Raw genomic sequence first — 24,445 nt, 5'->3', positions numbered from 1 at the left:
CAAATTTCTAATTTAAAATAAAAATGTATTATAAAATATAAATATTTTATGTAAAATAATCTAGCTTTACAATATTATTACACATGCGTTTTTATAGTTCGCAATCTGTATAATGGTCTTAATTAAATAATAAAACAATGAGTATTTACTTATTTATTTATAATAGAAACATTACAATTGATTGAGCACGTTTTTTTTTAAAGAATTGGACATCGACAGTTTGCGAGATTTTTTCAACAGGCATACGGAAATAGCTTTAGGTAGTTAAAAATGGCTGTCTATTAAATCTGTGCCACCGTTAGACTGCAACCACAAAATAGAAAAGTACTGCAACCAACTCGCACACTTTTGCTAAAACGCAAGGGTTCCCAACTAAAGGGCTTATTCCACTATTCCCCGTTAACGTTAAATTGGAACTTATATTGGGGAATAATTAACTAAAAAGTTCATAAATCCCCATTACGTTCAAAATAAAATCCTAATATAACGGGGATTAATGAACTTTTAAGTTCATTATTCCCATTATAAGCTCCAATTGGCGTTAACGGGGATTAGTGAACAAAAAGTTCACTTATCCCCGGGGAATAGTGGAATAAGCCAATAAAAGGGAGGTTCTTCCTGCAAACTACTAACTATTAGTCTATAAAAGGGTTGGGAATTCCTAATCGGAAGTGTTAAAGACAATTAGTTAAATCCACCATAAATCATTAATAGGTAGTACTTACATTGCATTGCTATTTATTTTGCATAAATACCGCAGTGCCTGCTGACCTTGTGTTAAAGCAAACGTTGAAGCAAAACAAAAAATAAAAGTATTTCTTGATTTGACTGAACTAAGCGGTTACTACTACCGCTCGAATAAGAATTAATGTATTAATCATGCGCGTATACAGGGTGGAATTTTGTAATGCCACCTGGAGGGAAAGTACTCTTAATACTGTAGATAGAAAATTTTACTGAAAGAAAACATTCCTTTATTTTTTTAAAGAAACAGAACTGCATTCAAAGATTTTCGAAAATTCACTAACGTACCATACAATTTTCTGTAACATATTTTCCTTTCATTTGATTTATCAAGTTTGTTAGAGAGATTTCATCCTTATACTAAACCCTAACGATCGATGTAATAAAAATACAGGGTGTAATTTTTAACAGACTATAGTTAGTTCGATTCCCGGGTGTGGCACGCAAATTTTTGGAAATCTTTGAATGCAGTTCTATTTCTTTTCAAAAATAAAGGAATGTTTCTTTGAGAAAAAATTTATATATTAAGAGTACTTTTCCTCCAGGTGGCATTACAAAATTCCACCCTTTATAGCGGCGTGGCACCCCCCCAAGAATGGTGATTGACTGATTTGAAGATGAGTTGATAGTTACTAACTCACGGTATGATACTGTACTAATTACAGTACTATTCATTGGTCTAAGTTGATGGGCAGTCGTCTACATATATGTACATAGTATTATAATTAATACGCAAATGTAAACAGTTACAATTTATTAGCGATTCGGCAATCCCAACTAATATTATAAATGCGAAAGTAACTCTGTCTGTCTGTCTGTCTGTCTGTCTGTTACGCTTTCCCGCTTAAACCTCGCAACCGATTTTGATGAAATTTGGCATAGAGATAGTTTGAGTCCCGGGAAAGAACATAGGATAGTTTTTATCCCGGTTTTTGAAACAGGGACGCGCGCGATAAAGTTTTTCTGTGACAGACAAAATTCCACGCGGGCGAAGCCGCGGGCGGAAAGCTAGTTTACAATAAAAGGAAATTATAATAATCTCAAGCCTTTTATAACGCAACTAGTGTAACGCAAGATTATTTGTCAGTCTTGTAATAACAATCACTTAAAATATGTAGGCATTATACATCTTTAACATTTAGTACTTACTAGCTTTCCGCCCGCGGCTTCGCCCGCGTGGAATTTTGTCTGTCACAGAAAAACTTTATCGCGCGCGTCCCTGTTTCAAAAACCGGGATAAAAACTATCCTATGTTCTTTCCCGGGACTCAAACTATCTCTATGCCAAATTTCATCAAAATCGGTTGCGAGGTTTAAGCGGGAAAGCGTAACAGACAGACAGACAGAGTTACTTTCGCATTTATAATATTAGTTGGGATTATTATAAGTATTACAGTGAATTATAAATATTTAAGTTACATAAATTATAAATATTTAAGTTACATAATATGCATAATTTCTCCACCAATACCCAATTTCTTAAACTAAAACGTATCAAAGTAGTTATGTAGAAATGACAAGGTAAAATGCATTTCAGTACATATGACAAAACTTGCTGATTAAAAAGCTTTACAGTTTAGACTGTGTATTTTGTAGCAAAACATCGTGCATGTCTTGGAGGGACTGCTCCAAAGCCGTTCGGTATTTACTGCAGTCTGTTTCGGTATTCGACGCAAATGAAGATGTTGCAAAGTTGACATCATTATCGCGAGGATTGTAGCACGTAGCATATCCATTAGCTACTAATGGTCCGTAACACATAAATCCATCGCATTTACAGGCGACCTGCAAATATACAAGAGTCATGTTTATTAAGAATTTAAGATTATTTTGTTTATCAAAAAGGTTTCCTAGGATAGGCATGACTAAACATATTTTTTTAATTTATTATCTGTGTAATCTTAAAGAAATCCTCGGAGTATGTGATTTTCGATTAAGGCCCGGCCCGGCACCAAGGCGAAGCGGAGAAGAGACGAAGACGAAGAAAAGAGAACCGAATACGAATAGAAGAAGAAGATGTCACGATGAATCTACCTTTCGATATTATGATCATTCAATGTTACGGCATTTGATGTTTGAACATGGAACATCTGCAGTACGAGTAAGTGGATGTATTGCCTGTCTGCCCTGCATTATCTCAATGTACTAGAATGTCCGAATGTAACATGTCAGTGTCGATGGCGTTTGTATAGTGCCATCCTTCTTTTATTGCGTTGATTCTGCTCCACACTAATGGCTGGAGGTGGAGACTATAATAGGTTGTATTGTTTGTTTACACATACAATGTCGCTATTTTGTTGCAATTTCTTACAAAACTTGCGCGCAAAAGGCAAAGTTTCATATAAATCTAGTAGTATGTAAAATCATCTAACTTCTAACGCTCGTAACTCAGTTCAGACTGGGTTTAGAGGTATACATGTCATAGTAAGTTTGGTTTATCACACTATTTTGTAATATAACAACAAGGTTTGGTTGTTGGCCGCGCGAAAAAAAATGCGCCTATTTCCGGCATTGCCTTTTAGTTACCTACTTAACTACTTAATACGTGTAAATCAGCCTTTAGTGTAGTTGTAGTGTTTAAACGTTCCATCTTTTATCAAGTAAAGAACAAAAACTTATCTGAAAAATTATATTTTTTCTATGATAATGTCTTTCAAACGTAATTTAACCAAATTCATCCATTGAAATTACCATATTGTCTCTTTGGAATATTCATTTGTTTAACCCTGTAACGATTTCTATCGGTGGTATTTACCTGGCTTGTGGAAATTCTCATGTGTGCACTTTTGATATACCCTGCATCCGAGTACAATTTGGGAACTTCTATTCCATTTTCCAAAGCAGTAAGTTTCAATCCAAGCAGATGTCTGTCAACACCATATCCTTGAAGTGCCTTAAAGAAATAATAATATTATTATAGTATGTACTTGATTACGAAGATTAGGTACTTAGCTCAGTGGGGATTTACCCCATTTATTTCCTCCTCCCCCAGTCTCTATACTATTCGATGGGTTTTCTATTAAAGTGTTCACTTAGCCTCCTGGTAAATCTGATATTGAATTGATCCCTAGTTATAATTTAAGTGATAACAGATGTAATTTTATGAAAATATTACCTGTACTGTATAGTTCTTGTGAGCATTTATGGCATTCTTCATAGCTTGTATTTTTTCTTTTGGACTACTTTGAGCATTTAGCATTGTTTTTGCAAATTCAATAGACTCTATAGAGCACGATCGAATAGTCTCTGTGCGGCCTCCAACGTACATTCTAGTAGCAGCCGATTCGTAATGAGCGCCAGGGGTTTGATGAAGCCTAAAATTATTTTAGTTATAAAACAAAGCTTGTTAGTTATACAGGGTGTTGATTTCAATCCTCACCATATTTATTTAGGTGATCTATTATGACTTATATAAACGCATTTTCCACAAAAAAAATACAAACGAAAGTGGACTTTTTAGCGAATATTTTCCGTGCGACATCAACTGTACTGTGGCTCGCAATACTGCACGTTTACACTGCGGCACCATCGAGCCACGCGGATCGCTCGCTTATCATGTTGGATAGCCTACAGAAGGAAGCCACGTAAAGTAGTTGACTAACTAAAGTTCATTTTTATTTCGAAGTAATTTTTTTTACTGATTCGTGATCAGAATAAGCTACTTAAGGCGATTAGTGTCCTCAATCCGCGCTAAATGGGCATTTTGTAAAGCCTACTCCTCTTTTACTGCTGGACAGAAATAGTTGAAAAAAATATATGTTATACAACAGTTCAAGGACTACATTTGTGACGTTTGAATTTTCGCTACGTCTCTTTGTTTTGGATTAAAAAAATAAATACGGGACATCGATTTTTTACTTAAATTCCCTACTCCTCCAAAACGGCTATGTTAATTTAAAAGATTTTTGCACGAATAGATTGGGAATTCTTTAACCTTTAAATGACACGTTGCGTTTTTCAATCGAACATTACTTTCATTCATAAATTTTACTTTTGATAAATTCCGAACGTTTTGCTGTTGAGGGGGCCTTCGCGGGGTGCGGGCGGCAGTCGGCCGCTGGCCTTCAGACGGGGAGGTTGTGTCACTCGCTACAAACTGACATTAGCGATCAAAATGAATTTTTTCTTTGGCTAAGTTGCACCACCTGACGTGACCTAACTTTGACCGTAGCTTTGGCGATAACCGGTGTTTTTTGTATGGAGTTAGACAGACTTTTGACGCTTGTCAAAGTTGAAGTAAGATGGTGCAACCCAGCTTTTGTTCGACAATAGATTTTATGTCAGAATTGTTCATAGAGTACGTGCAGTCAGACAATACAATTGAATTATGACGCGCTCAGACGCTATTTTCTACCTGAATAGAATCTATTAGTGTAAAAAAACTATAATTGACTCCAAAACAACTGCACTAGATAAATACAAGTAGAAAAATTATTACGTTATTTATTTACTAGGCCTTTGCAATCAGTATCCAAATTAGGAGCTAGTCAGAATCTGTAACTTAATCGATTTACGTGAAGAAAACAATTTATATTTTTCATACTTATTAGAATTAGATTTTAAATATGTTTCTTCGCGAAAATACCACAATTAAAAATAACACCTGTAACGCCCCTGGGTCTGCGGGTGTCTATGGGTGACGGTAATCATTTACCAACAGGTGATCCGTTTGCTCGTTTGCCTCCTGTCACATTAAAAAAAATTAAGATAAAGTGGTATTGAATTGTTCTATAGAACTTATTAAAAATTTGGATACTGATTACAAAATTAGCCATTTTCGGAGTCGGTGTCGGTGTCCTACCTTTTGGTGATTCGTTTTGGAGTTGGTTTTAATTTTTAGTGAAATTAATCTATTTCATGCCTTTAGTAGACTATAGGTACCCAGTAGACCTTGTTGTTGCCACTGAAGGTGCATAGGTACTCAGTACATTGATGCCATATTTTTCATGTTAAGTGCAAATAAACTTCCCTAAATTACCAAACCATGAAACGTACCTACTATTAAAAAGTTTCGCAGATAAAAACTAAAATCCTCTTATAAGGTGATGAATTTTAGGAGCATGTCATGAAACCAAAATTATTAGCATAAAAGAGCTTGTTTTAAAAAAAATCTTTTTATTTATGATGGGGAATTTACTGCGGCGTAGTAGCAGAGATTTTCCGTTTGTAGATCGTAATAATTTCGAAGAATAGGGATGTTTCGTGGATAAAGCAAGAAAGTAGCAAGAGTTTGAATAAGACCGTCGGTGAACTTACCAAAAAAAAACTCTAAATGTATTTTTCACTTTTTTAAACTTATGAAAATTTAAAGAGATGAAGCGCACCAAAGTTCAGAAGATGAGGCACATGACGTCAAGGCATGCTTAAAAATGTGGCGATTTGTGTCGTCACGCGGAATTTCATCGCATCATTATCTTCGTAATTACTTGTTTAATTGAAAAATAAAAATATCCCGTGTCCAATATTTTTTGATAATGTAAAATTGACGGACCAAAAGTCTTTTTTAAAGAAACTAGCCTATTCCTATGGCCACATTCCAGCTCCATCATCAGACCCTGCAGTTTCCAGCTCCATGTCATCACAATATTGCATTGTCACCCGAATTACATGTATATCCGAAATTTGAACTCAATTGATGAAGGATTTCTAATAAAAAGACAAATACATTTTCAGTTTATTCTTCATAAGTGATAGACAAAAGCAGAAACATTTGCTTTTTTAAGCCATAGACCATACTAGGTAGGTACTAATGCGTTCCAATAGGGATGATGACTGGGTAATGAAATCGAAATTCTATTTAGTCCGTCAGACAGATAATTAGAAAATATTAGACTCATATTTTTTAATTTTTTCCATAATCGAATAATTACAGTATTATATTGAGTTGAAATGTCGCGTCGTGACGTCACATTTGAGTAAAAATTCTACTCAAGCGCCATTTCAACTCGATGTAGCACTGTTATTATTTAATTATGAAAGAAAATAAATAATAACTAATATTTTCTAATTATCTGTCTGGCGGACAAATAATTGAAATTTTGTCATCTAGCCTAGTTGTCGTCAGGAAGTTGGTCTAACTAATTCAGCTTGCAACTAATTCAGCTTGCAAGATTCCACCCGAACAAACATTTATGTAATTACCTACATACATCATAAATTGCAAGCTAAATAAAAGCTTGTAATAAAGTCGGGTTTGTTCAAATTTCGAGAACGACTGAACCGACAAAAGCATTAGAAAATTTACGAAAAATAAAATAAAATTTTATCCCGTACAAAATGTTCATGGATTTTGTTATTTTTATTAAATACCTTTACGCCTGAGTTAAATGACACCGACATCAAGGTTCATCAATTTAAGTTTAAAATAATAGGCAGTAATGTATGAAGAAAGAGCTTCTATTCTGTATCTACCTATGCCCGTGTATTTTTGATCGGTGTCAAATCGGAGTTTTTGGTGCGGGGTACGCGGGTGTTGCTCGCGGCGTGAAGGTCAAACGCCCAAGGTCATTGAGGACTCTAATCGCCTTAATCAACTCCCTAAATATGGCGAGGATTGAAATCAACACCTTGTATAATTAATTATTATAAAAAAGCATATAATGTTACACAACATTATTGTATGTATATGGAGCAGAGACGGAAGCATTGCAATGGGATTACTAATGTTTGGCCAAAAACGTTTCCCAAATTATCACATCGCAAACAACGTTTCGCAAATTTTCATTGGCAAAACAACTTATTGCAAATTTTTGTTTAGCAAATATCGTTTTTGGCATATTATTGTTTACCAAATTATTGTTTGGCAAAGTTACTTTTCCCAAAGTATTTCATGATAAACAATTTACAAAATAATTTGATTGGTGCATAGAATGGAAAACAAATTAGCTTGTGGTTATTATTATTTTGTGGGTACTTAGTTAATATTAAATTTATTCTAAATTAATTTTCATTTAGATTAAATTTAAATTTTCATTCTTTTCATGGAAATTTCCAAATTATTCATTAACAATAGAGGTGATTCTAGCGCTCGGCGGCCGCTACCGCGGCACGCTCACTTCGCTCGCTCCGTTCGCTCGCCTTCGCGCGTTAATGGTCACTGTCGGCCGTTTGGCGTAGTGGTTCGGAACGTACTACTATGCCGAGAGGTCCCGGGTTCGATTCCCGGCCGGGCAGAAATTTAAATGATGAATTTAAATTACTGTGATGGCAGGCCTGGCTCACTCCGCGCGGTACATCCGATAATTACCTACAGCGAAGCGCCCCGCCGGCGGGTATTATATCAGTCGAGTGTCACGCGCGCGCCCGTCAGGACGCTGGCGTGCGTTGTAGTACCTAATTCTATGATCGAAGTATTATTTAAAAATGGACATAAAGAGAAAGAAATATTATTGTGCGGCGTTCGGGTGTTTAAATTCGAAAAGAAATCTACCGGATTTATCTTTTTTTTCGCTTCCCAAAGATGCTGAAAGGTATGTTGGCCATGTAGGTAATCAATAATTCTTAGGATAGTAACCTAACCTACCATGACTACTGCTCAGAATGCGTTCGTTCGTTCCAGCCAAATGACGTCCACTGCTGGAAAAAGGCCTCTCCCAAGGTTTTCCATAATGAATGCGTACCTCATTACGAATAAGTAGATTAATTATTTTTTTACTAGACACTACTAGACAGCAACCCTAACAGCGTAAGAAGAGTTCAGAGGCACGCGATAGAAAGAGACAAAACTTGTAGGTGAATAAAATTGTAGGTACGTAGTGCTGTGCGAGCTGAATTCCACTGTATCGCGTCTTAGCAAGACTCGCATTTATTTAAATCGTCTTGCGGAGTAATCCTTCTGTACCTGTACTATTACTTATTCTGTGGTGATGGGTCTGGGTGTTACTATGTATAATATGTATGTAGGGTAAACCGTATAGCTATTGCCCACTTAAAGATTTCAAATACATTGAGATGAAAAATTAAAGAGAGTATTTTAATTATCGACCATTTATGACTTTTTTCTTATAACTCAATTAACTGTTAAACAGAATATTAACAGTTTTTAGTTAAAACTTACGTAACTTAGAAAATATTGAAATAAATTTAAAATCCTCCAAAAAGTACAGTCATTGCCCATTACTTACACTAATTGCCCACATCAAAGCACAGTAATTGCCCAGTATCTTAAAACAAAATAATCAATTTTAAAATGACAAAATAGGCTTTAAATAAACAAAACATTAAACTTAAATTCTAGTACTACAGTAATTTATTTCAAAATAAATTGCGTTTGGCCTTATTAACATATTATCAAATATTTCTTGAGCTAATGTTGATGAGTCAGAATCGGTAGAGACAGAATCATCTACTTCAAAACATAGATGACGCAAAAATTTGAATTTTATATATGTATTTATTTTTTTATCTTCTTTGATATCAGTTCAAGTGGTTGCTCAGAATGTTCAATTAGCTGTTGATTATTCTTCCCTAAAGTTGTATCTATTTCCTTACAATTAACATTTTCACTAGTAGATTTAACGTAGGATTTTCATTTTTTGTATTTGCGTTTGAATTTTTATCAATTTTTTCAAGCCAAACCATATTTTTCAGCAATTTATCTTGTAGATAAATTGTTGGATACATCTTGTACAGCTTCGATCGCTTTTTGCAAATTTTCTATGCTATATTGAACTTTTGGAGTCTTTGACATACTGTAAATGAAACATTAAAAGACATTTCAATATTTATGCCTGTAAATTGCAAAACAAGTCTAGCAATGAGCAACGTAAACACTGCTACTGCATGGTGGCAACACTCTAATAATAATTGCCCTGGGCAATAACTATACTTAACATATGGCAATAACTGAAATGATGGTGGGCAATAACTAAAAATATACAGATTTACGTGCAGTGATTACCCACCGTTAAAATGACCGTTAGAAATCAAATTTTACCAGTTATTTTCATTGATAATGGGGAAAACACTAATAATTTCATCATGACTATACACCATTAGTTGAATATTAAATAATTTGCAAAAAAAAATTTAACCTCCAAGCAAGTCATTCCTTAGTAAAATTGTTAAAGTCTTTACCTGTTTGAGTAACATTTTCACCCGTCTTGACAAAATCCGCCATGACTGTTTTTTTAGTGTTTCCTATTGTAAATTTTAAATCTACTGTTCATTGATCTCGGAGCCATCTACTTAGTAAATTCAAATATAACTAGAGTGATTCAAAGTCAGCACCTGACAATATTATCCTTAAAGCGGGCAATTACTACCAGTGGGCAATCACTCTCTGGTTTACCCTATGTATTACAAAAAAAGTATTTAAGTATGTTTATATCCGTTGTCTAGTACCCATCCATAGTACAAGCTTTGCTTAGTTTGGGACTAGAAGCGTAGTGTAAAATGTCCAAGGATATTTATATTATATTTTCTGCAATACCTACTTTCTGAAACCATACTATTTTGTTAAATTTAAATTTAAGGTAAATTTAAAAATTTTGTTTAAAAGAAAATCATGATCTTATGACCTTATGCTTTGATTTGTGGTATATATATTTGGCAAAATAAAACATTTGCTTTAAACATTTGCCATAAAAAAATTGACCAAGTAAAATTTTGCCAAATGAATTAGGTGCGAAAAGTAACAGTAGCTAAAAGTTCATTTGGGAAATGAAACTTTGGCGATAAGTTGTTTGCGAAGTGAAATTTGGCGAAAAGTAATTTGGCCAAACGGAAGGATACCATTGCAATGGCTTGCGTTCTTTTAGTTAGTTCTTCAACCTTCATTAGCTTCGAATAAAAAGCATTTGGAATGGTTTAGTCATAATTTTTGATATCATATCATTCTGCCAAAGTTAGTTTATGGAACCTATATTAACTTTATGATTTATTAACAACATATATAAACAATATTCAAAAGCAATGTGATGTATAACCAACCTGTAAAAAGCATATTGCATCGCCATCTGCAAATAGCTGTCGGGACTCATCTTCTGAGTTTTTATAAAATTCTTGCCATATTTATCGTAAGTAAAACAATTGAGTTCCAAGTTGTCTGCGAGTCTGGAACATTATGATGAATTAATTAAAAATATCCGTCAAGTTCTTTGTACGAACCAAGTGAATTAAACTCGCTACAGTAATTTTCTTATTAAAAACCTACTGACTTAAAATCTTGATGGACAGCCATTCATCACAGAACCGTAATTAATTGGAGTAACCATAACGAAGTACATTTGCCTATAGCAGCACTATTTAAAAGCTATCGCAACCGTATTTATTATGTGTTGCTACTGAATGGAGTGGTATTAGGTAGGTACTTCAGCATCCTGAGGGCTTAGTGTGAGTTTACATCAAACAAGCTCACTAGTAGTAAGCGCATTAAAAAAAAGTATGGAAATTTTAGTTCTTGTAAGTTTCCGCTAGGGGCGCATAGGGGGTCATAAAGAAGAACGGACATCTGTGACCCAGGCCCGACAGAAACGAGACATACCTCAGTTTTTTTGTCATGTCTTAATTAGTTAAGTTATATATTTTTTATATTCGAAATCTATGTATAACACCAAAATATTACCCTTTGTTTTTGTTCAGGCGTTATACAAAAACTAATACAAAATGCCTATTTATCACCAAAATTGGTATATGTATGTACCTAAATGTCTATTACAGCTGCTATGGAATGTATCTAGGTGACCTGGAGATACAGCCGGATTATACAGGATGGAAACGAGAAGTTACAAAATCCAAAAATTCAATGTTACTAGCTTCCATAATCTGTAACCTATTATTGGTACCATTTGAAAGAGACTTTCAGAATCAGTAACTAGTTTTTCGATATCTTGTATAGTTTAGAAATAATCGAGTGAGATCACTATCGTTCCATATGTATAACCACCCTGTATAATCCGGCTGTATCTCCAGGTCCCCTAGATACATTCCATAGCAACTGTAATAGACATTTAGGTACATACATTTACCAATTTTGGTGATAAATAGGCATTTTGTATTAGTTTTTGTATAACGCCTGAACAAAAACAAAGGGTAATATTTTGGTGTTATACAGTACTTATTATTATTCTGTGGTTATACATAGATTTCGAATATAAAAAATATATAATTTAACTAATTAAAACATGACAAAAAAACTGAGGTATGTCTCGTTTCTGTCGGGTCTGGGTTTTTTTTTTGTATGGGGCGTGACCGTTCTTCTTTAATGTCATTTTTTTACGCGTTCACTAGTGACGACTTTTGATGTAAACTCACAGTTACGCCCCCAGCGGTGGCGGTCCCGGAAGACTGCCCGCGGACAGAGGAGCAGGCCTTGGAACCAATAGCGGGACCTAGTGCGAGTGAAGGGCTATCCGGAGGGACTGGGGGTGCGGGGGAGAAGCTGGTGGTAGATGAACCTGCTGCCGCTCTGTCTCCCGCATCCATAGGCTCGCTGGAGGCCATAGCTGACCTGGACCTGGGACGGTCCTCGCCGCTGGAGTATGATATCTCCGCGGATGAGGAGACCGAGCTCGGGGACAGAATTTGACGTCTGCAGCTCTCTTCGGGGGTTTAAGGTGCGTTCAAATTAATCTGCATCACTGCAAAGCGGCGACTGCCATCATGGCACGAGAGCTCAAGGTCAAAAGATATGATATCGCCTTAATCCAAGAGCCCTACCTGTACAAAGGTGAGGTGAAAGGACTCGGCGGCACAGGTGGAATATTAATATATAATTGTTCTACTAATGATACGAGGACTTGCATTTATGTCAGAAATGGGATAAGTGCGATTCCTCTATCCAGGTTTTCTTACAGGGATCTCACAGCAGTGAAGATCCAAAGGGAGGGGGATTTGCGAGGAGTGATAGTGGCATCGGCATATCTCCCATATGAAAAGGCAGATCCTGTGTCAAGGCAAATGCAGGATCTGATACAACACGGCAACCAAGAAGATCTGGAAACCATCATTGGCTGCGATGCGAATGCTCATCATGTTGTGTGGGGCAGCTCAAACAACAACGCCAGAGGAGAGAGGTTACTGGATTTTCTGGTGAGTTCTGAAACACATATTATTAACAAGGGTAACAAACCTACATTCTTCAATGCCCGGAGGGCAGAGGTGATTGACCTGACGCTTGCATGTAAGAAGGCAGTCCGGAAAATCACTAACTGGTATGTTTCGGACGAGATATCATTGTCTGACCATAACTATATATGCTTTAAGTATAATGCTCCTATAAGAAAAGACGCAATTAAAAGAAGGAATCCCAGGAACACTGATTGGGAAGACTTCAAACGGGACCTAAGGACGGAACTTAGTGAACCAAAATGCAAACTCAACTCTGTGCTTGAAATAGAGTTTGACGCTGATCGAATTACCAATGCCTTGAAGACTGCCTGGAGGGATAACTGCCCGGAACGCGAGGCGGGATCGAAGAAACTTCCATGGTGGACCAAGGAAATAGCCCTCTTACGAAGGGAGACAAGAAAGGCGTTCAATATAGCAAGAGCTAGGAATGACTTTACAGAGTATAGAAGAGCACTGACGGAGTATAGCAAAGCGGTGCGAAAGGCAAAGAGGAAGGCATGGAGGGATCATTGTGAGATGATCAACTCAGTTCCCGAGGGCATAAGACTAACAAAGGCCATGTCAACAACCAAAGCGAACCCACTCACTACAGTATGGAGTGAGAGGGGGGGATATACGGAAGCAGGCAAAGATACGTTGAAAACAATGATAGCAACGCACTTTCCTGAATCACAGGCAGGCCTGGCTCACTCCGCGCGGTACATCCGATAATTACCTACATCGAAGCGCCCCGCCGGCGGGTATTATATCAGTCGAGTGTCACGCGCGCGCCCTGACACGCTGGCGTGCGTTGTAGTACCTAATTCTATAATCGAAGTATTATTTAAAAATGGACATAAAGAGAAAGAAATATTGTGCGGCGTTCGGGTGTTTAAATTCGAAAATAAATCTACCGGATTTATCTTTTTTTTCGCTTCTCAAAGATGCTGAAAGGTATGTTGGCCATGTAGGTAATCAATAATTCTTAGGATAGTATAGGAACCTAACCTATCATGACTACTGCTCAGAATGCGTTCGTTCGTTTCAGCCAAATGACGTCCACTGCTGGACAAAGGCCTCTACCAAGGTTTTCCATAATGAATGCGTACTTACCTTACCTCATTACAAATAAGTAGATTAATTATTTTTTCACTAGACAGCAACCCTAACAGCGTAAGAAGAGTTCAGAGGCACGCGATAGAAAGAGACAAAACTTGTAGGTGAATAAAATTGTAGGTACGTAGTGCTGTGCGAGCTGAATTCCACTGTATCGCGTCGTAGCAAGACTCGCATTTATTTAAATCGTCTTGCGGAGTAATCCTTCTGTACCTGTACTATTACTTATTCTGTGTCACAGGTCCTAAACGATGATCAAGATCCAATCAGCGTGGAGGAACAAAATAGAACAACAAACAAGCTCGACTGGGTTACGGCTAAGAGAGTAGTGGATGAGACTAAAGTGAGATGGGCAATTGGGAGCTTTGAACCATACAAGGCACCAGGCCCAGATTCGATCTACCCAATTCTCTTGCAGCAAGGAATCTCCATTCTGACTCCTCATCTATGCAGGTTATACAAGGCCTGCATAGCATTTGGATACATACCTAAGGTATGGAGAGAAGTCAAAGTGATCTTTATACCTAAACCAGGTAGACCGGATTACAACGACCCTAAGGCATATAGGCCAATAAGTCTACAATCTTTTCTTCTCAAATCGCTTGAAAAACTTGTAGATAAGTACATAAGACAAGGACCACTAAAAAGATTTCCTCTACATGAGCTTCAATGTGCATACCAGGCAGGGAAATCTACAGAAACTGCGCTACACTATGTAACCGGCAGGGCGGAGGCGGCTCTTGAGAGTAGGGAGGTTACTGTTGGGACATTTGTCGACATAGAGGGGGCATTTGACCGCACTACCTTCTGCTCTATAGGAGCTGCTGCTTCTGACCACGGGGTACCACTACCTCTATGCCGGTGGATAGACTGTATGCTTAAAGGCAGGATTATTCAATCAGAACTGCAAGGAGAGTGCATGAGTGTAAGGACTGTCAAGGGCTGCCCGCAAGGGGGGGTACTCTCACCCTTGCTATGGAGCCTGGTCGTGGACTCACTACTTGTGAAACTAAACAAAGGACCACTCTACACGGTTGGATATGCAGATGATTTGGTAATTATGGTAAGGGGCAAGTTCCCAACTATTGTGACAGACATCATGCAAAGAGCCCTCAACACACTGGAAGAGTGGTGTGACAAAAACCACCTCTCGGTGAATCCGGGAAAAACGAATGCTATTGCATTTACAAAAATGAGAAATACAACAGGGCTAGGACATCTCTACCTTTATGGTAAGCAAATAACCTGGACCAATGAAGTGAAATATCTAGGGGTAATCCTAGATAAGGAACTTACATGGCGTAAACACCAAGATACGGTCATAGCTAAGGCTATGAGAGTGCTGGGAATGTGTCGTGGTGCATACGGGAAGGCATGGGGACTTAGTCCCAGAGTGATGAGGTGGATCTATATAACTATGGTGAGACCAATAATACTTTATGGCAGCATTGTCTGGTGGCCTAGAATTAGGTTACAGACGTGCAGAACGGCACTGGGCAAATTGCAAAGAACTGCATGCCTAGCAATAACGAGTGCGTTTAGAACTACGCCAACTGCAGCATTGGAAATTATTCTGGGATTGCCCCCACTGCACTTGGCGCTAGAAGTAGATGCAAGGAAGGCGCTGCACAGACTGAAGGGGGCGGGACTTTGGAGTACATCCAAACCTTGCACCAAGCACACAAGGATGGGGAGTGATCCTCAATTAGATGCAATAATGGACATGGGTTGTGATACAATGCAGCCTAGGTACATGTTTAGCAAGGATTTTAAAGTGTCTATACCAACAAGGGAAGACTGGAAAAGAGGACCAAAACGTCAACAAGACAGCCTGATCTGGTATACTGATGGCTCCAAGATGAACTCAGGAACAGGAGCGGGCATCTACTCCAAACAATCTGAGCACAGTGAAAGCTTAGGGAGGTTTGCAACAGTGTTTCAAGCTGAAACCTATGCTATAATCATGTGCGCAGTAAGGAATATAGAACAGGCGCATAAAAAGCGTGACATTTACATATTAAGTGACAGTCAGGCAGCACTCAAAGCCATTGCCTCAGTGAGGGTTGGATCCAGACTCGTTTTGGAGGCAATCTTGGCACTGAATAAACTTGGAAGGCACAACACGGTGACCCTCATGTGGGTACCTGGACATACTGGAATCGAAGGCAATGAGAGAGCCGACAGTCTAGCGAGACAAGGGTCAGAGGCGGCACCTATTGGGCCACACATGGCCATGAGGCAATATACATCCAGGAAGCACAGAGCTGAATGGGAAAGCTCCAACGGCATGAGCCACTCCAAACTATTCCTAGTTGGAAACACAAGATCATGGGAAAAGCTCATACTCAATGGAAACAGAAGGCAAGCCCGAGTGATCACGGGTGCGCTAACAGGACACTACACTACAAACCACATGCTCCACAAAATGGGCCTAACTACGGATGACAGCTGTCGAGCATGTGGAGAACATGCGGAGTCCATGAAACACCTACTCTGCGAATGTGACGCGCTAGCTAGAACTAGAATGGGTCTCCTGGGGTCGGCTTATCCGACGCCAGAAGAATATAGGTCCTTCTCACCCAAGCACTTGATCCACTATATGGATAGGATCTTTGTGGATGAGGGGGGATAAAGGTATAGGGAAGCACAAAAGATCCCAATGGGTCGACGTGCACTGCGCCCATGCGCGGCCCAAAAATAAGATAAGATAAGATACGCCCCCAGAACTGGGAAAAGAATTAATTTGAATTAATGCCCAAAGCTTCATTGGTATGTCATTTATAGCCCGACCAGGAACATAAAAACCCTCGCCATGTTGCGGAAAACTAGTGGTACTAATTTCTTTTAATGGCAACAGTAACTGAAAACTTCATTGACATGTCACCTTGCATGTTAGTCTATTGCTGTCAAAGTGTAAACAAACTTTATTTTAAATGTGCGCAATTGATTTTGTGAATTAAATTGCTAAAATCTTTTTATAGTTGTGAAAGAAAAGTGGTTCACAATGTGTTAAAGTATTTGTCGAAGAGAAATACTAAGGGTTCGGATAATATTTTCATTGAATAATGTTTCCGACAAAGGTTGTCAAATTGACTGACATGTTTATCGCATAGTACAGTCCACTATGAAAATTAGCTGTGGTTTGTTTCAACTACCTATTTTAAAAAATTTTGTCACTTTCTAAGTGTTGAATTTTATGGAATTGGGAAAGAAGTACCAAGTTTGAAGCGTTCATGAGCAAACATTGCAGTTGAATATTCAAGTTCTGAATTTGATTATTGATGAATAATAAAATAAATCCTACTAGCTCGATTGATGGTTTCATTTAATTTATTTAAACCAGGTTACCTATAATAATATTTTTTCGTTAATTTAGGAAAATATCAAATTAGCCCGTAATCCTGAATCCTGATACATAAAGTTAGCCTATTAATTTAACACAGGTACGACTGTACTCAGTGTTGCACGATCAAATGCAATTGACGCGCCTCTATGCCAGGGTTTTTATGTTCCTGGTCAGGCTATAAAAGCCATTTTTAAACAACGTTTCCTTAAATAACAATTTATGTTAATTACATTTTCAGTAGCGGCTATAAAGCTCCTATTAAAAGACTGTAATTTTTCTTCAATTGTTGTGTAGCTACCTACATACATGAAATTAAATAATTTCTACAATACGCACCTGTTCAAGTTCGTTTTGGCATTATTTATCATTTCAGAAACTTCATTATTCATCGCAAATTTCAATAAAACTGGTTCCTTAGGCCTAGCGGACTGCGTCGGCGACTTTTTATCTTGTTCTCTGAAAATTTGAGAAATAAAATGTAATAGACGATGGCACAGCAAGTTACATTTTTTATTTTATTTTCCTTATTTGGAAAAAATACCTTTAACGAATAATAAAGAAAGAAAACGTACATGTATTGAATAATATAATCGGTTAGAACAGCTATTGGTTGTCCTTCCGCTGGAGAATGTTCGTAAGTCAAACCCGTTATTCCGTCAGCGCCAACAATGAACTGAAATATTTTTATAATAATAAATTATTATCTGGTTGCTAAACTTTCAAAAACTGCAAATGGAAACAACACAAATTACGAATATGATAATTTTGTCACTTTTCTATAAGAAAAGAAAGAAGATAGAACGAGGTAGAGGCGTGTATGGTGAAAGTAGTAGGTACAGCAAGCCTTCGTGCCGCTTCGTTTGCCATTATTTATTGGGCACCTTAAAATTATTTGTTAGGTTTGCTAAAGGTTAATAAAGGCTGAACTAAAGTAGCAATGGATTTAAGATAGTTAGGGAGGCGAATAGGGGAATTTTCGGCAATACTCGAGCGTGGCAGTTTAAGATATGAGAGATACCTTAGACCTAATAGAACAACCTTGTAAAGTATTTAGCTCTATATGTAGTGACGCGCGCCTAGGATAGACGATCAGATTAGTAAAAAAAATGGATAGTCTGAAATACTCGAGCGCGTCAGATTAAGATATTGGGGGTTGATTTTAGTGTTTAAAGACTAAATTTAACTAATCTGACGATAAGTCCTTGACGCCGCCGAGTTATAGGGTCGCGAACTTGTAAAAAAAAACGTTAATCCGGCATTCTCGAGCGCGATTTTTTATTTTTTATTTTGAAGAATATAATCTAAAACTTACTAAAAATACAAAATCTGCCGGTTTCCGCATGACCGGAAGTGTGGAGAAGCCATTTCGTCTTCCTAAGAACGCGTTACGGCATATAAGTCGCGAACGGTACATTTTACAAAAAAAAAGTTTAAATAAACATTTACGTTGGTTGTATCGCTTTATTGACATTCTTAAATTCCCCATTTTATCAAGGAGAAAGAAAGGAAAAAAAAGAAACCAAAAAACCTTTTTCGGTCAGATTAAGAGAACCCACCAACATTTTTGTCAGATTAAAAAAATATGCTTTCAGGATACCGAGATAAACCTCCCCTATGAAAATCTGACGCGCTCGAGTATTTCAAAAAAACTTTTTTTTTTGCATTTTCAAAAATTCATCGTAACTTATCGTCACGCCGAAATCGTCAGTTTTTTTAAAGGGAGCTTCTTTGGGGCCTACTTAACACCCCTTCCGAAAATCTGACGCGCTCGAGTAATTTTTTTTTTTTCATTTTTGACTACTTTATATGCCTACCCCCACCACGCAAACCGGCAGATTAGTATACCGTTGTTATCAGAGGCACTCGGGGCATACGTAGTATGAATATCTGACGCGCTCGAGAATGCCCAAGTAACTGTTTTTTTTAACATTTTTGAAAAACCGTACACGCCAAACCCACCGCTAAAATGGTTTTTGCCATACGAGCTTTTCTTTTCGAAATTATTTTATCTTTCGATTTTGATAGGTCTCGACGGCGCCGTTGAATTACGCCATTTAGCTACCTCGCCTCCCTAACTATCATTATTTCATCAGGAAAAATATTTAATACTAAATCAGGCCTGTCAAACTTTCCTTTAATTAATAATCTTTGGAAAAGTTTTTAGTATTTTTAGCAATAGATTTCATTGGTTGCGCGTTGCGGTAAAAATCATTTAACTTTAGTTTGTTACAGAATTGTGAACATAATTTAAAGTAAAATTCCACCACCACTTTAATCACCTATTACAGGGTATTTAGTGAATTAACCTGTACTGTTTTGTCGAACCAGCGATTGCAACCGTTGCTGTTTGAACCACCGCCATGAATTGTTTGGGCAGCGGCTAAATTTTGACGAGCATTCTTGTCCGGACACTTCCATAAGTCTACTGGTGCGTCCAAGCAGAGTACGGCTAAACTTTTTTCTATATCGGCTAACGACTCCCTATTCAAATTATCTATGAATTGAAAATAACGATTGAGTTATAATAATAAACAATTGAATAAATAATTAATTACATATTACAGTAGTGTAGTACGTATCTAATAAATGTTATTAGGTACTGTAGGTAACTTCTTAGCAGTTATACATAGAGTAGTACACCAGTGTCCACCAAGAAATAAATAATTAAAATTGAGTTCGCATCTGCATTAGTAAGTAATTTAGTGTTATGGATATCTCGGATATATTTAGTGATATGCTTATCTAAGAAATTACCAATTAAATTTTGTATGTATGATAAAACGCAGGTAAAGCCTCTAAAATAGCAACTCATAACGCTAAATTTATAATTACATAGCTAATTATTTTACATAGACAAGAAGATACCCACCTTTAATTAAAATATTATAAGCTTTAGCCCAAGTATCACGATTTTCAGATGTAAGTATTCCAATACCCTTATCTGTTGCTGTTTCGGATAATTTCATTACTTTTTTAAGTTGATCTTTGATTTGATCTTCATTTAATCTCACACCATCTTCGCCCCATAAATCTAGATGAAATATCTGCAAGAACAAATCAATATTGATATTACTGATCCTAAAAGTGCTTCACGTGCTCTATCCAATGATATCAATATAAGTTACAGAATAAACTGGATCTATCCGAAAATTCAATACTTCCAGCTTACATACATTTAATAAAGCCATACAATATTAGAAGTGTTAAGTGTCAGTTTTTTTAACACAACAATTTAGGATAATACCTAAATGCTCACTTTAAGTACTTATTATTAATGTACAATACATAGTCTTAACGGTTCATTGTAGTGCAGTATTTTATATTCATAATACTAGCTTTACGCCCGCGGCTTCGCCCACGTGGATTTTTTTCTGCCCCAGAAAAGCTTTATCGCGCGCGTCCCTGTATCAAAAACCGGAATAAAAAGTATCATATGTCCCGGGACTCATACTACCTCTATACCAAATTTCATCAAAATAGGTTCAGTGGTTTAGGCGTGAAAGCAAGACAGACAGACAGACAGACAGACAGAGTTACTTTCGCATTTATAATATTAGTATAGAAGTATAGATTAAGCCTTAGTATTCTTACGTGATTATTGTGGATGACGGTGACATATTTGCTATCGTTGTATGATAGTTTATCTCGTTTTTCTCCAGGTATCCTGCATGTGCCGAATATTTTTCTGTATTGTGACATATCCAGTGGATTCTTTCCCATCATTTCTACGGGTATTTTGTTCCTGTAAAACACAAGTATTATAACGCAATTAAGAATGTTTATGTAGGTACCTAGTAGGTAATCATAATAAAATAACTATCAATTTTCTAGACTAAAACATAGAAGGTATTCATAATAAAATAACAATCAATAATCTAAATATTATGTTTATGCTAAATTTTATACCCTTACCCGTCAATTAGAGCTTTATATTCCAGTACAGCGAGCAAAGTCTTCGCTGCGTATTGGAGTTGGTCGTTTTGATTGTTAAATTTACGGAACGGGAATACTAAGCCAGGGCTGGAATAAACAACGACTGGGTCGCGATATTCGAGATACGCTGTATTTAACCACCATTCTTCTAGCCAATTTAGATGTTTCTCAGCTCGACTTTCCAATAAACTCTGTAAAAAAATGTACGATCAGATCAAAACTAATTTATTTAACACAAAGGCGCGGATCCAGTGGCAAATCTCTAAAGTGGAAAAAAGAAAAACTGATAAATTATTAGCTAAATAAGTACCCACCTCTAGTATTCTATACTACTACCTTCATTATTAAAGCAAAGAATTATTAAGTTAGACTTACTTGTAATTGTTTACCTTCCCCAGATTCAAAGCTTTTTACTAATTTCGTCGTTTGTGAAAATTCCGTATCGTTCAAGTGTGGCCTCACGGTTTTCAAATATTTGTCGAGGGTATCGCTTAGCTTTGGGACTGGCAGCCGCGGAAGATTTTGAACATTAGCAGCAGTATTTGCAGATACATAATGAGCAGACAGTTCAAAAGAACTTGCATAAGGTTTCAAAAAAAGACTCTTGGGTCCACACTGTAACAAAAAAAAATACATATCACAGTTCCAATCAAATCAAATCCATTTATTTATTAAAACATAGGTGAACATGTGGAATTCAGGTGGTACATAGTGAGTAGAGCTCTATGTTTTGCCTATGAGTGGCGTACAAATTAGTCTCATATAAAGTTACAAATAAAAGTAGTTAAATCCTAATAGTTACATGTCATAACAAGTTCGTAAAGCCTTGTTCGCGCTAGTCGATTAATTTAGGCGAGTGGCGAGTAATTTAGTAGCTATACGTGTCCGAAAACCAAAAATTTAGTTGAGTAGGTTACATGTTGCTACTGTAAGTAGTTAGTGTTTTTAATGGACTGGACTAAACTACCCGGTTCGAACTTGTTTAAAGCCGATGAGCGAGTGAGCAGGGATGCGTGGTGGCGTGGTGGGGGGTAGGTACTATTCGCCTGTCAAAATAGAACAAAATAAACTGGCTCGACTAATGATTTAGTAACTTACTCGACTGATTTTTTTGACCTACGCTAGCGACATCTACGTGCATCTACTGTCTAGGTGGAGGTAAGAAAAAGTAAGACGATAAACATAACATATCATTTTTTTCTTAGTTGGTATTACCACAGTATTACTGATAGGTATAGGTACCTAAGTAGGTATACCCTGTTGATGTATGAAATAAACATGTCCATTGTCCATACAAAAATATAACGTATCGAGAGGTATAAGAGCAAAAGTCGCCCGAACAAGCACGACCGCCGGCGGTCTTGTGATCGTTGACGGAAAATCGGCATTAGAACAGCGACCGCCGGCGGTTTTGATACTCAAGGGGTTAAGATAAAATATGTGTATTAGTTTGCTTACCACTTTATAACCCGCTCGTAGCATTTTTGAATCCTGAAAAAAATCCAAAGAAAACCAATATATTATATTGACAATACCATTAAATTATTAATTTGGTTAAATGCTCTTCTTCTTCTAAAAATAGTTGTTTACCTACTTACATAAGTACATATTTTATTAGAAAAAGGATAGCCTGAAACTAGTTTGTATGGCAAAAGCAACTTATAACTTGAAGCTAGGCATGTGCTGATGCCAACCATTGCCAACCTATTTATTTTCTATTAAAATTAATTTAATTTAAAAATAATAGCAAATAAAATTAAATACATAATGGCATTATTTTGATGTTCAATCAAAGCTAGAATGTTTAGGGGATCAAAAATGTAGGTATTGTTTGGTGTGCTACTGAATTACAAAATTATCATTATATTTTATTATTATTAGGCAGTGCATAATGACTATAAGTTATGTACCGCACTACCGCATGATATTGTGGTCTACATAACAAATAAGGTACCTGTTAGGTAAGCCCACAATCATAGATATGTATTACAAAAAACCTTAGGTATACTTAAAATAGGTAATTGTTTGATAATAATTATTAAACAATTTTTCCAGTAATTTTAGTTGTTTACAATTTTTTTACTAATATTTAGTAGGTACTTACCTACCCACTAAAACAATTGATAATCTTTTAGGAACTAAAAATTGTAAACTTCTATTAATTGATGATATTAAGTTAACTTTTATAAATAACAAATGAGAATCTATACTTACAAACTTCGAGAAATTAAGCTTCTTCACTACATATAAATAATTAGACATTACCTACCTTGAAATTATTGGCAGTTGAAACTGTGGTGGAAACCATAGTTAGTTGGCAATGTTGGCTCACAGAGCAAAGTCTAGTGCAAAGAGTAAGAAGAGATTAGTGAAAGGGAACACGTAGGCAGGCAGGAAGTTATAAATTCAATGTCAAATAGGTACATCGTGTTATTGTATCTTTGGAACGAAACTTTATTTAATCGTATTCCATGTTCCAGTGATTTTATCGATGTCGATATCTTTTAGGATCTTTCCTTATTTGTGGTGTCCCGCTAAAACGAAAGCTTTGAACGCCTCAGGCTTCAGTGTTGTGCGAGTTGTGTGACGCCATTATTTTCAGTTTTTTTTTGTATGGGAGATGGGAGTGTGATTTTGTTTGAGCCAGCTAATAAAAGTAAAAGAAAATGTTCCCCGACATGGCTCCAAGCTCCAAGCACACAATAAAATGGTGGAAAAAACCATAGTCTAGCCTCTATAAAACTACTTCTACCTATTTTGTCACGGCCGCTACTCTGAAACGCTGTTTACGTAGTAGTTTCGAATCTATCTGTCATCGTCGCTCATGCTGGCATCTCCCTGTGCGCGGGAGGGATGGCAACATTTGAAATATCGATATCGTTTTTCGGAATAACCCCGCAGTCACTTGACCAGTGTCGGGCATAGACAATTTACGATGAATCGCCATGATTCTGTTGGTACGCGGAATTTATTGGAACTAAAATTTATTAGGTATTTTGACATATTTTGGTTACACACTAGCGCCACTAAAAGACTTCTTTTCCCAGTGGGATAATATCTATCTTGTTTTTGTGTTTTGTGTGCGCTTTCAGATTTCAATTAAAATCAATAAAATCTATTATAAATTGTTAAAAATGGCTGGACAAGATGAAACTAAACACAATGAAGACGAAGTTGCGCCTGAAAACGATGTAGACATCACAGACCCAGAACAAGATAACGACGGGAACATGAGTGAAGGTATAAGGATAGAATACAA

The 24,445-nt window shown here is 36.8% G+C and overlaps 1 protein-coding gene across 3 annotated transcripts; it reads right to left on the bottom strand.

Moving 5' to 3' along the window:
* Nucleotides 1-1,483: 1,483 nt before the first annotated feature.
* LOC135087929 (carnitine O-acetyltransferase) lies at nt 1,484-24,343 on the bottom strand. 3 transcript variants are annotated; one of them, XM_063982787.1, is made up of 13 exons: nt 23,611-24,343; nt 22,645-22,677; nt 21,562-21,801; nt 21,166-21,377; nt 20,845-20,995; nt 20,123-20,297; nt 19,560-19,747; nt 17,826-17,926; nt 17,590-17,709; nt 10,674-10,796; nt 3,859-4,057; nt 3,499-3,636; nt 1,484-2,528 (listed from the first exon to the last, which is right to left on the bottom strand). In XM_063982787.1, exons 2-13 carry the CDS (start codon nt 22,666-22,668, stop codon nt 2,313-2,315), a joined length of 1,887 nt encoding a protein of 628 aa, XP_063838857.1. In that variant the 5' UTR covers nt 22,669-22,677; nt 23,611-24,343; the 3' UTR covers nt 1,484-2,312. The 3 variants fall into 3 exon arrangements, with proteins under 3 accessions (XP_063838857.1, XP_063838856.1, XP_063838855.1); XM_063982786.1 differs by lacking the exon at nt 23,611-24,343 and adding an exon at nt 23,456-23,594; XM_063982785.1 differs by lacking the exon at nt 23,611-24,343 and adding an exon at nt 23,401-23,482.
* Nucleotides 24,344-24,445: the final 102 nt, after the last annotated feature.

The sequence above is a fragment of the Ostrinia nubilalis genome, chromosome 3 (assembly GCF_963855985.1).
Source record: "Ostrinia nubilalis chromosome 3, ilOstNubi1.1, whole genome shotgun sequence".
NCBI lineage: Eukaryota > Metazoa > Arthropoda > Insecta > Lepidoptera > Crambidae > Ostrinia > Ostrinia nubilalis.
The sequence above is the reverse complement of the archived record's forward strand: the minus strand, read 5'-3'. Positions and strand labels throughout refer to the sequence as shown.